The 13,659-nt window shown below is 34.3% G+C and overlaps 1 protein-coding gene across 1 annotated transcript in view; it reads left to right on the top strand.

The window, feature by feature from the left end:
* Nucleotides 1-710: 710 nt before the first annotated feature.
* Nucleotides 711-13,659, top strand: part of LOC143231394 (general transcription factor II-I repeat domain-containing protein 2B-like) — a 34,686-nt gene continuing 21,737 nt past the window's right edge. The window contains exons 1-4 of the mRNA XM_076465939.1: nt 711-751; nt 3,295-4,308; nt 4,671-4,881; nt 7,536-7,886. Of these exons, the coding sequence (XP_076322054.1) occupies nt 711-751; nt 3,295-3,778 (525 nt within the window). The 3' untranslated portion in view covers nt 3,779-4,308; nt 4,671-4,881; nt 7,536-7,886. The remainder of the gene's footprint in view (nt 752-3,294; nt 4,309-4,670; nt 4,882-7,535; nt 7,887-13,659) is intronic.

Here is a 13,659-nt window from a genome sequence, read left to right as displayed (position 1 = left end):
ATTTTTAGAAAATGGTTTTTAGAATTTGTAGTGCCTACTGAAGGACTCAGACATTATGGTTATAAAGTTAAAAATGATCACAGATTTGAATCTGGAAATCGATAAATTTTATCAAAACTCTAAGTGGGTTATCATAATTTGAATTATAAATATATTTGGATGGGAATAATCTTAACAATGTCATGAAAGAAAGGAATATTGGTATAATGGTTGATCAGTCTTTAAAGCTATCCAAGTAGTATGCTGTTGCTTATTATAGGTCAAATACGATTTCAGGTTGCATCTATAGAAACATTGAATACAGGTCTGAAGAGGTTAGGCCACATTTGACGTAATGTGTTCAGTTTGGACTCCTTATTTTAAAAAGAACATTGAATTGTTGGAAAGAGCTCAAATGAGAACTGCTAAAATGGTCCCTGGAGTGGAAAAAATTGTCATATGAAGAGAGGTTAAGATCTTTGAGGTGTTTAAGGTTGCAAAGAGTTTTTGTTTTTTTTATTAAGCACAAAATTACACAAAGGGCTATCTGTGCTCTGTTCACAACGTGCTTCGAAATCCCGTGTCTAGCAGAGTAAGTCCGCGGACATACCGCTGTGCCACTAAAAGACATTATAAATGGACTTGATAGTGTTGATGCTCATTTTTTTTTCATACTTAATGGTAAGAATAGTAGAACTAGGGGACACAAATATAAATTTTGGCAGGGTAGAATGCATTCTCAGCTAAAACAGTTCTATTCTTCTAGCAAGGGGTTAGCCTTTGGAATGGATTGCCTTCTGATGTTGTGAAGGTAGTAAATTTGAATACGTTTAAGAGAAAGTTTGATAAATATGCAAATAATAAGGGCTGGATTTTTAAGTTAATTTATTTAATTAATAAGTTTAGTTTAGAGCAGGGGTGTGCAACAGGCGGCCCGCGGGCCACAACCCGGCCCGCCAAGCCATTTAGTGTGGCCCTAGTTGTTGTAATCTAACCATGTGGCCTGATCTGTAATCCAACGCAAATGGAATATTTTTAAAAGCATCGATCCTACGGGATTCCCAGGCTTCGACTCGACAAACTTCTAAAATTATCTTTGCTAGAGAGGAGCAGGCCGAATTCGATTGGTCGGCCTCCTTAGGGCATGAATAGGTGACGTGCACTAGCACTATTGTCTACGACTCAACGTCATGTCCTGAACCTCGCCTTCGCCCGCTGGCGACAATTTTCCCTAACCTCTGCTGTCCGTCATTCATTATTGGTGAAAATTTTATTACCTTTTACAGTTACTACAAGAGATTGAAGGTAAATTGATTATTATTTAGCATATTGTTGTGACTTTACTGAATTTATTAAAATTTTTGCTTTCAGATGCATCTGATTCTATGTACAGTGTGACCTCGTTATTCGCGGGGTTACGTTCTTTACCCTCCGCGAATAGCGAAAACCGCGAATATTGGACGCAGTTTTAAAACGTATATGTATGCGATTATATACTATATGAAATGCTTCCCAAACACTAATGATACTTATACTCATTGATGCAGTAATAATGTAGCAATATTGCATACTGTTATGTATTTCACTAAATTGTACCGTGCGTTACCGGGCTGTGCTTTGCCGTTTGCGTTGTTGGGGAAGCTGAGGCAGTCAGCCAATAGCAGTCCAATCTTGTTTGGCGAAGACGACAATTGATAAAACGGCTTGATTGAGTAAATACAACAGAAATCTCCTCGAAAAGCCCTTTCAGTCTCTGTGACCTACAAAACGCAGTTCGCGCATAACCCGCGAATATGCGGGGCCGCGAATGGCGAACCGCGAATAGGCGAGGTCACACTGTATTTTGCTATTCTCAATTAATTTAAGTACCGGAAGGCTATGATCGGGATGCCAATTTAGAAACATGTGTTTCTGTCCATAAGAGGTTCCATGTGTAAATAAATTCTATGTTTTTTTCTACTTTGCTATTTTCGTGAGAATAATTTTTGTTTTGATTTCAGGGCTAGTAAAATGTCAGCAGTTAAGAAACGAAAAATTGATGATGAGGGAAGGTTATTCAACAGTGAATGGTGCACAAAATATCTTGTTGTCCCACATAATCAAGGTGTTGTCTGCCTCGTCTGTCAAACTACAATTGCAGTCATGAAAGAGTACAATATTAAGCGACATTACGCAACTAAGCACTCCTCCCAGTTTGATGAAATTGTTGGTCAGGCACGAAAGGACAAAATTGAACATTTAAAACATCCATTGAAAAGCAACAAGGTGTTTTACCACTTTCAAGAAAAATTCAGAACTGGTGACAAAACTGAGTTTTAAGCTTTGTGAATGTATGGCAGAAAAGGGAAAGCCTTTTAGTGATGGAGAATTTATTAAAAATTGTTTAACAATATTCACAGAATATGCATGCCCAGAGAAAATATATTTGGTGGAGCAAACTAGCCTTTCCCGCTTTACTGTCTCACGCAGGACAAAAGATCTTTCAGAGGACATCAAAGAAACTTTGAAAGAGAGATTGAATTCGTGTGAAGCTTTCAGTCTGGCTTTGGATGAAAGCACTGATATCAATGACACATCCCAACTTGTCATTTTATCAGAGCTGTTACTGCAGGCTTTGATGTTTTCGAAGAGTTTTAGATATGGCAAGCCTTTCCTCCACAACCACAGGACAGGATATTTGTGAACAAGTGCTTAAGGTTGTAGAAAAGTTTGAACTGAATCCTTATAAATTATGTGGTGTTACAACAGATGGTGCTCCTTCCATGACAGGTAGGACAAATGGATTCACCAAGAAATTTCTAACTGCAATTGGAGCACAAGACGTAGTTGTAAGCCACTGCATTATTCACCAAGAGAGCTTGTGCACCAAAGTTCTGGATTTTGCAGAAGTCATGAAAAATGTCGTCCAATGCGTAAATTATATTCGAACACGAGGATTAAATCATCGACAATTTAAAACTTTTTAGATGAGCTGGACAGTGAGTATTCAGATGTTTTGTACTTCTCTGCTGTACGTTGGCTTAGTAGAGCTGCTACTTTGAAGAGATTCTGGAATCTGCGAGAGGAGATTAAGTTCTTCATGGAGAGCAAACGTCAGAATGTGGACTTCTTGAGCAATGAGAACTGGCTGAATGACTTAGCATTCCTCACAGACATTACACAGCATCTGTCTGATTTAAGCTTAAAACTACAAGGGAAAAGTCAACTTGTGAATAAGTTGTTTGAGCATATTTGTGCTTTTGAGAAGAAATTGGAACTTTTCCAGGTTCAGTTGAGAAGAGCCATATTGACCCATTTTACATGTCTTGCAACCAGGAAACTGGAATTTCCTAATCTGGATTGCACCAAATATGGAACCAGTGTACAAAAGCTGCCTGATGAGTTTGCAAACAGATTTCCAGATTTCAGACAAACTGAAATTAGATTGAAATTGTTCGCTCAACCTTTTGATTTGGCAGTGGAAGACAGTCCTGATGATTGCCAAATGGAACTCATTAAACTGCAGGCTGACATGAACACTAAAAGGAAATTCTCTGAAAACAGTTTGCTAGACTTTTACAAACTCTGTGTACGTGAAAAGTTTCCCAATTTGTCCCGTCATGCACAAAGAATTGCCTCCCTTTTTGGTAGCACCTACTGCTGTGAGCAATTTTTCTCCAAAATGAAGCTCATCAAAACCAAATGTAGAAGTCAGCTGACTGATGAACATTTGACCAGTCAGTTAAGAGTGGCAACCACTTCTGTCAAAGCTGATATTGACAAGCTCTGCAAGGACTCTAAATTTCAAGTGTCGCACTAAAATGATCACTCATGCAAAAATATAAAATATTATTGCTTGCATTTTGAGAATTTTTTTTAATTTATTGTGCATGTACACGAATAAGCTTGTTTTTTAAGTGGCCCCGCTTGATTGATGAAGTTGGCTATATGGCCCACCGACGAAAAATGTTGCACACCCCTGGTTTAGAGGATGGAACAGCCGAAACGAGCCAATAGGTATTTTGTTGTCCTAAAACATTATGTTATATGTTATGCTAAAAAATAGTTCTTCCAGTACTATCTCTGATGACGTTGCGATGACAAAACGTTGATTGAAATAAAAACAGTTGGAGAGTTCTTGTTTGTTCTTAAGCGCAAAGCTACACAATAGTCTACCTGTGCTGTCCTCACTTCGGATATCGAAATCGCTAAGCCACTAAGAGCACACTGAAAGAGTAGAGGTCGTTTCTTATCTAACTTTATTGCCAAGATAACCGAAATCAAAATTATAAGATGACATGAAAAAAACGAGAATTTACACTACTATCAGATGTGCTTATACGATGCATGGTAAGAGGCTTATGAAAGTTGTTTGTTTGTTTGTTTATTTTTGTGTTGTTTTTTTCAGAATGAGATAGTGGAAATATATAACGAAAAGTGCACATCAATAGTTTCATTCATGTCTATTGGGCTTGATTATTTGAATAACATTTTACTTTATACTTTTGTTGTTTTTAATCAAAAAATAATAAGCAACTTGTAACTGAAAAACATCTCACCTGATATAAGTGTGTCTAGTTTGAGTGTATATATAAACAATGCGTGAAAAAAAATCCCTCAAATAACTTATGAGACTTGAAAACGAAATTTAATGGTATAATCAACGTTTTACAAATTAAGAATATAAACAATGTTTCTGGCTTTGTCCTAAGATGGCAGCATTGAATGAAAGTACTGAAAGTGCATAAACTGTATGCACACTTCATGTAGTGAAAGAGAAGATTGGAAAAAATTCCACTGGTACCGCTAGTAGCCACTTCCATTGACTGATCTACATTTAGCCGCCACTGGAGCTATGGTCCCTCAAGTAGTACAACAAGTTTGCATATTTATAATGCTAGAAACTGGGTTTCGATACTCATGGTGAGTACAGATAGCCCATTGTTTAGTTTTATGCTTAATCTTAAACAATCAAATTGGAACTGTGAAATTTATGTATTAAAAAAAAACTTTTCTTGAAACATCCCGAATCATTTTTAGTTAATTAAATTATATTCGACAGGCCTAAATGTAAATGCTTAGGACGAGCTAGAAGTGAAACAAACACACAAAGAAAGTTCTGTCAAATTATAGTAAGATAATGTAAGTTAAAATGTAACCAAAAGGGTATAAAAGGCTCATCAATGAAACAAAATCAAAGTAAAACATGATAACTACGTGATATTAAAATTGTCTCAAACAAATGTGTTTCATTTTCAACTAATTCTATTTCTGAGTTTGTTTTCCTGTTTTATCTTTTTTGTTGCTTATTGGAATTTAATTTTTGCATGTATTGACTCACGCTTAAACTTGTACTGTAACTTTTTGTACTCTTTTATATGTCAGAAGCTATGGCTGAAGTTAACCTCTAACATTTTGGATGTAAACTGTATTTATTTCACTATCACTGTAGCAAGGAAAGAAACAACTCTCTCACTCACCATTGGCGGTGTAACGGGAAATTTTAGATCTAATTTCACTAAAAATCTGGTTTTGATACCTGCGGTGGGCGGAACACAGGTAGCCTAGAGTGTAGCTATGCGCTTAATGACAAGCTAACAAACAAAAGATAATTACTATCAGAATAAAAGGATATTGCAAATACGCTTAAAAATATTTGGTTGGTGTAAAGTAGGATGAAGGTAACTAGCAGTATATAATAGTTAACTGTTCTATGGCACTATAACATACACTCCACGGCTTAACGAAACAGAATGTATGGTATTTCAGTAATTGTTAATTTGCGTCATACCAAGGTAATTCTTCTAATACAGGACCTGCAAGTAATATACTAAGTTTTCATTACCCTGGGCTGGGGAAAACCAGCTTTTACTGAAGCCTTAGCAACGTGAAAAACCTTAGTGTGAGTTTCCTAGTGACGAAGTCACATCGGGCTATCTTTTGTATCCGCCGGGAAAAATCGAAAACTTTTATTTTAGTATTGTAAATCCGAAACTTACCGCTCTCCCACAGAGAGACTACTCTGTGGATAACAGCACTTCATAAAAATGATATTCAAAATCCACACAAGTTTTTATCGATTGTACATTATAAAGCTTTTGTGTATTTTTTATTCACAACGTTTACCTGGTATAATCAGATGGGATACAAGAACGTTTTTTTTTTAATTTCGCGCAAAGCTACTCGAGGGCTATCTGCGCTAGCCGTCCCTAATTTAGCAGTGTAAGACTAGAGGAAAGACAGCTAGTCATCACCACCCACCGCCAACTCTTGGGCTACTCTTTTACCAACGAATGGTGGGATTCACCGTCACATTATAATGTCCCCACGGTTGAAAGGTCGAGCATATTTGGTGCGACCGGGATTCGAACCCCCCGACCCTCGGATTACGCCTTAACACACTTGACCATGTCGGGCCGTTACAAGAACGGAGGCTAACAGAATTTACTTTAAAAAAGAATCATGTGAGAATCTTAAACAATAGTAATATACAAGCATACAACTGCGCTATTGTAAACAATAACGGTACTCAACTTTAGGTAGAATAAATAAAACTTTTAGGCCCGAGTCTATGTATTTAAATGTGTTCTACATACATAATCGAAAAGAATCATTAAAATAGATATAAAATTAACACCCTTGTTTATATTAAAAGTAGGGTTATCTTTTTATTAATAGGACTTTTATTTTTTGTCTATTAATGTTGTCCTCTCTACTGAGAAGTTTTACCTTAGAAGAATCAAAATAATGATTGTTTCTAGACGTGTGTTGAAAGACGTAAGATGGAGAGTTTGAATGTTCCCACAAACTAATAGTAAGTTACCTACTTGTCTCACCAATATAACAGCTTTTGCAACACGTATATTTAGTTGCATAACCATTTCTTGAAGTGTCATTATCCACATACGTTTTGTATAGCAGTTGACCTTGCTTTTTCCTAGGTAAAAAATGTAAATGGTACTTTAGTGTCAAATTTATAGTCCATAACCGTTTTTAACCAGATTTTTAGATAACATGAGATAAGTTTTAGATGAATGGTAAATATAAGTAACGGAAACATGTTCGGGAGAATTATTTTATGTGTCAGTTTGTGGTTTATTTAACAGTGGTAGGTAAATTGTTTTGTGCACAAAATAGATCCCTAGGGTTGTTTTTTTTAAACAAGCGATGTTAGAACTTATTATTTTACTTGTACAAATATCAACTTCAATATACCTAGCTTTTGGCATTGGTTATAAAGGGAATTCCAAGGAACTTGAAGTTCATTGTGAAAGTTCTTACAAAATACAAGGTTTCGAAGCCTGTGTTTGTCTTTTTTAATGATAACATTTATAATTAAAATTTGTCATCAACTTCCTTTTACATCGTGAGTTTTATATTTGGGTGCATCCGGTTTAGATGAGATAAAAACTCTTGAATAACATAAAGGTTAGTGAAGGCTGAAAAATATTCGTCAACATATCTAAACTAAAAAATAAACAAAGTGGCTTATAAAATGAGTTTTAGATGGCAATGCCTTCAATTTTTATCACAAATACATTAGCAAGTACAGGAGCTACTGAATTTCTCATACTTAGGTCTTCAATGTGGATATAACTCACATCTTTAAACTGAAAAGTGGAAGATTTAGCCGCAAGAAGAAACAAGCTTCTTATTGTATTGATGTTTACGCTGAAACGAGGATTAGAATCATTTTGGTAACATTCCACAAGAGCATTCATTGCTTCTAGGATCAGTACTTGCCTAAACAGGATTTTTACGTCAAACGTGACTAATTGAAGAAAATGACTAAATTCTCGAAGTTTTTTTTACAAACTTTCCATAACTTTTTATGAAGGGAGAAGTGAAAGAAACATGATTAGAGAATATCCTAGTGAGGAATTTTCCGAGGCTGTAACTGTATCCTTTGTATTAGGAAAACATAAGAGGTAAGGAGAAATCACGTTTTTTATTTTGGGGAAATCCTAAGTTTAAGAAGTATGGGAATCTGAGATACGAAAAAAATTTATATTTACCAGAAGAAAGTTGAGAGGTTCTTCCTACTGTTAAGTAAATTGTTTTAGTAATGTTTTCTTTGGAAGGGGTTGAGCTAGTTTCTATTTTTTGGAAATGAAATAAATGATCGTGGAGTGTGGACATCATTTTCCAGCACCCTATGAGGTCCATGATAACAACAATATTATCTTTGTCAGATTTCAGCAAAAATCCTACTTTCATCACTTTTTTAAAAGTTTTGGTGAACGGTTTTATTTTAGCAGTCTAGGTTTGTCCAGAAGATGAGAGACATGTGAACGAGAAATATGAAGAACAGGTAAAATTTGACTGAATAGCTACATTTCTAGAGAAGCCTTCTAATTCTGTCTGTAATTCAAGTGTATAGATAATTTTGAGTGCAATAGCTAAGGTTAAACCTTTTTCTAATAATTAGTCATCACCACCCACCGCCAACTCTTGGGCTACTCTTTTATCAACGAATAGTGGGATTGACTGCACATAATAACGCCCCCACGGCTGAAAGGGAGAGTATGTCTGGTGTGACCCTCGGATTAGGCATGAGTTGTGTAAAAAACTAGTATAAAAAACAAAGTTAGCCCTATGAAGAATAGAGGTATCCCAGTGATGCTGTACATTTTCATGAGAAAGTTACACCGTAATTGTTATTTATACTTACTTCTAAACGGTTCTTCTTGTCAGGCCAGACCGTTTTTGTTAGGTTAAGGCCTAGGTAGTTGTAAAACCATAGATCAAAAATGGTCGAAAAATATCCACAATGTCGATGAAATTTTTAAGGATTCCTAAAAGAGATACAAATTATATATTATAAAGAACTATGTTTTTAAAATCCACAAAAGTTAAAAAAACAGCCGGTGATGTAAAATTGACATTAAAGTAAAACTTGCATTTTTACCTCGAAAAAGTTAAATCAATTGCTATGCATAAGGTATGCGAATAAAGACACTTCATGAAATGCATATGCAATTGAATGTAAATATTACAAATGTTATATAGATGAGATAGACAGAGAACTTTCTACTCGTTTGCGGGAACATTCAAAATCCCCATTTTATGTTTGTGAACACATTTCTAGAAACAATCATTCTTTTGATGCTTCTAAGGTAAAAATTCTCATCAGAGAGGACAACGTTAATAGACGAAAAATAAAGAAGTTCACTTAATTAAAAGTGTAACCCGATTCTTAACAAATACAAAGGTATTCATTTATATTTATTTTAACAATTCCCTTCTCTTATATATATGTACATAGAACGAAATTTCAGTACTTAAATTCAGGCGTAAACGTTTTCTTTATTACTACTTGGAGTACCAGTCCCATTGATAGAAGTTATGATAATTCATGATTAACAAAAGTCATTTTAGGACATGAAAAGGTGCTTCCTTTATTTGTAACTGTAAAAAAAGAACACTCATAACAAACTGCAAAACACAAAATGTGAAATTCTAAATTTGCATGTATCTCCACGTGGATGCAAGAAATCTTCATGCAATATTTGGTTAAGATCCATCAAGAGGAGGCGAAATAGTGGTAAAAAAACACAAGAAAACGCGAAGAAAACTATAAAAATCGCAAAATGAAAAACTGAAAACTTGCATTTATCTCTTCATGGAACCAATGAGCATTAATACCGAATTTAGTGAAGGTACATCCACAGAAGGTGAGGTTGTGGTAAAAACGAATTATTATAATGTGACGATCAATCCCACCTTTTGTTGATAATTTCTTTTGTTAACAGTACAAGGTAATATATCCGGATACATCGTAATTGTTTTCTGGTTCAGTGTGTTCTCTTTCACAGACGTAGCTTTCACTTTGCGGCTGAGACCTTTGCTACCGGATAAGGTGAAGTGTGGTTTCTAGAGCCCACACTATCCTAATTTCTCGACATAAGAGTGTTCCTGCTTCTATATACAACAGTGAAGACTTTTTTCTTCTTAATTTAGTGTTCTTTACCTCTATGCCTTTTAGTTATCTCTTTGTAGAATTTTTCTCTTCGAAAAACCATTTCTATATTTATCCAGTCATAAATCTCCCTTAGTGGCATTACAGTGTCGACTATTTGAGAATTTGCTGTTAGGCAGTTAACCTGTATTTATTCTAACGGATTTACTGTTATACATTTATATTTATACCTACGTTTGTTTATGTTTGGTGCACGTGACGTATATTGTTGGATGTATATTGCACAAGCTCTGTCTGTTCTCTAAATTTGTAGAAGATTTTCAAGAACAAGAATCAACAATATGTGGTTTATGAAAATAATAGCGTGTCTTCGAACATTGTTGAACGTTCAAGAATTTAGAGTTATTGGTATAAAAGCTAGTTATCTATGTTTTCTTATTAAAAGCAAGCTTTTAAACCGCGTTAGGCCAAAAAAGAATAGAGCTAGCTAGCATTCCTGTCAAATGAAATATATCTTTGTATCAACATAAAAGAAGTTTGCGCCTTGTGTAGCTGGGCCGTCGATAAAAATATTAAGTACTAGACAAGAAAGAAGACTGAATATTGTTAGTAAGTCTGTATATAAATAATTATTTGTATTAACTATTTATAATAACCGTTATTATAAATTGTATTGTTGTTTGTATATTAAAATATATTTGTGTTAAGAAAGAAAATTGTGTGTACCTTCTTGGCAAATATCATAAATTTGATACACATTAATAGTTAATTAACTTCTAAATTAAAATTAATATAAAAATTTCTGGCTATTTGAAATCGTAATACCTAACTCTGTAAAATAATAAATCGGAGACTCATCAGGAATAAATTATAATACGTAACATATTATATATATATATATAACTTTTTGAGTCAATTGAATTAAATTTGAATTCTGTCAGGTCTCAGTTTTCATTCCTACAAAAAGTTCTTAACTTCCACTTTCTTTCTATTATTAATTGAAAATATGTATTACATTATAAAAACAATTTACTATGATTCAAATTAAACTCACTTTTAAATGTCATATACTTTAATTGTATCAAAAGTTTAAACAAGTGTCAGATGATTTCAAAAAATAAATCTGGTCTATCTTAAGATGAAATATAAGCATATTCTGACTTTTTTACATTGTACATTGTTTCATAACACTTTTACACTTCTCCATTCAAATATTACCGAAGATTTCTCATTGCTTAGTGTTACGTATTACAATTTCAAATAGCCTTAAAATGAGTTAAATTGAAATTTAGGTTTAGAAGTAAAATAAATGTCAATATGTATCCAGTTTATGGAACTTGCCAATAAGATTGATACACACAGTGTCTCTTTTCTTAAATAGAAATATACTTTAATATACAAACAATAACACAATTTACAATGACGTTTATTACAAATAATAACCTATATACAAGAGTTCTACAAACAGTATTGAGTCTTCTATCTGAAACTTCCTTGATATTTTATCGATAGTTTACAATGAGCGAAATAATTTTGAGTTGATGTAGATACAATTCACTTAACTGAGAGCTAGACATCTATGTATTCTTCTTTTTTAATTAGTCATACATCGAGTTTTTCCACTGAAAAAATTATGTAATGTTTTCGTAAATATATTAATGTCCAATGTGAATCTACTGGAATTAAATGGCTTGTATTGTTCGAAATCTATAAACGTTCCTGGTCAAATATCTGAAGTTTTCGATTAATAAGCGTTTATCACAGTTATAGTTTCCGAGGTTTATAGCACCTCAACTATAGCAAACCAATAATATATATATATATACTACTTCTTGGCGCGGCGCGTTTGTTACACTTATAGGCGTGAGGAGAGTTTCTAAAAATATTAGCCTGCACAACAGTATAGACGATACACTACTGTATACATACACGCATATATTGTTTATTCTCACACTCAAGAATCTTCTAGAGCTTTAATGGATAGACGGGAATTTTGCAATACAGAATTAACAGTATAAGTTATGTATAATTCTAAAAAAAAAATTAACTTAAATAAACATCTATATTAAAATAGATACATAATGTAAATCCATCACAGTAGGTATATTAAAGCATTTCCTACCTCGTGTTGTTATGCGGAATTGTAATGAAGAGGACACCATTAGATGAGTTTTAGATTGCTCGACTGGTTCAACTGTTTATAATTTTCTTTAGTCATTTTGTACCTATCCGATTGCGGCCTAGCATGGCCAAGCGCGTAAGGCGTGCGACTCGTAATTCGAGGGACGCGCTAAACATGCTCGCCCTCCCAGCGGTGGGGGCGTATAAAGTGACGGTCAATCCCACTATTCGTTGGTAAAAGAGTAGCCCAAGAGTTGGCGGTGGGTAGTGATGACTAGCTGCCTTCCCTTTAGTCTTACACTGCTAAATTAGGGACGGCTAGCACAGATAGCCCTTCAGTAGCTTTGTGCGAAATTCCAAAACAAACCTATCCGATTACGGAGTGTTTACTGTCTGTCAGTTTCTTGGTCAATATTATTTCATTTTTTGTTGGATTATTAATTTAGCTTTAAAGGTTTCATTTTTATAAATCCACTTTTTATCTTAAATTACTTCCTTTATGCAGCATAACAAATATTACTTAGTTTCTGACCCCCTTCCCCTTTTTATGACTTAAATCTATACGAAGACACCAAGCCCGCTTAGATGCAAGTTAAATCATTAATTCATTTAGAACAGAGCACGTATGATTTCGATCTTATATAATACAATAACCAGAAATATTTAACCCTTTATCTTTATATCATTAAAGTGCACACAAGCACTAGCTGGGTATCCTGGTTATTAAAATATCTTCGGCTGTAATTCCAATATTACATCTTATGTTAGGTCAGCTTGAGGGATTAATGTTAGACTTTGTAAACATGCTTTCTGTATATCCACCTGTGAAAAGTTTATTAACAACACTTTGGAAATAGTAAATATTCAATCTCTTGTGTCTTTTGATTTGCCAAAGAAAAGAAAGGACACTTTCTGTAAACAGGCACATAATATAAGCAAATATTTCATTGAAACTGTCGACAGGTACAACTCAACTGAATCTTTAAAATAGAAAATTGGCGAAGAATCATGTTTCCCTTTGAGGACAAAGATTGGTGTTATATTGATTTTACTGCTAGTAGACTTTAGAAGAGATACATAGAATATTGGAGTTTAAAAATCTTGTCTCGGCAGTACCGCTAAACACATATTAGAGGGCAACGGTATTCAGTCATCTAAACTGCAGTTCAAAATTACTTTACAAGCTAACAATGAAATGATTTATGTATGTTAGAAACCATCACTATTTCATTTAGAAAACTAGTGCTCAAAAATAGAGAATAGGCTTTACCTCTGAAACTTAAATTCTTGTTCAAAGAAAGGACAATATGGTTTATTACCATTAGTGTGGGCGTGTAATCTTCCACAGCCATTTTGGAATGACAAAGAACGTGATGCGACAGCAGATTAAAATAGGAAGTACAAATAAGACGAAAGAAGAACCCTCAAAGAGCTTTCTGATAATGCTGAATAGATTACCTGGAAAAGAAAGAATCGTTAGAACAACACAGAGAAAACTCCTAAGTAATTTAAAAGGATTCTTTCAGCAAACGTAACCTTGGAAAATAAGATAAATATAAAATGAACTTGAACTGTGGAAGCACAAGACATTGTTCTAGGAATAGCACGCAATAGTGTTCCACTAGAGAAAACTAGGCATGTCGAAGACAGCCTACTGTAAG

The sequence above is a fragment of the Tachypleus tridentatus genome, chromosome 11, assembly GCF_004210375.1.
Source record: "Tachypleus tridentatus isolate NWPU-2018 chromosome 11, ASM421037v1, whole genome shotgun sequence".
Taxonomy (NCBI): domain Eukaryota; kingdom Metazoa; phylum Arthropoda; class Merostomata; order Xiphosura; family Limulidae; genus Tachypleus; species Tachypleus tridentatus.
Note: the sequence above shows the minus strand (reverse complement) of the source record. Positions and strands in the feature narration are given on the sequence as shown.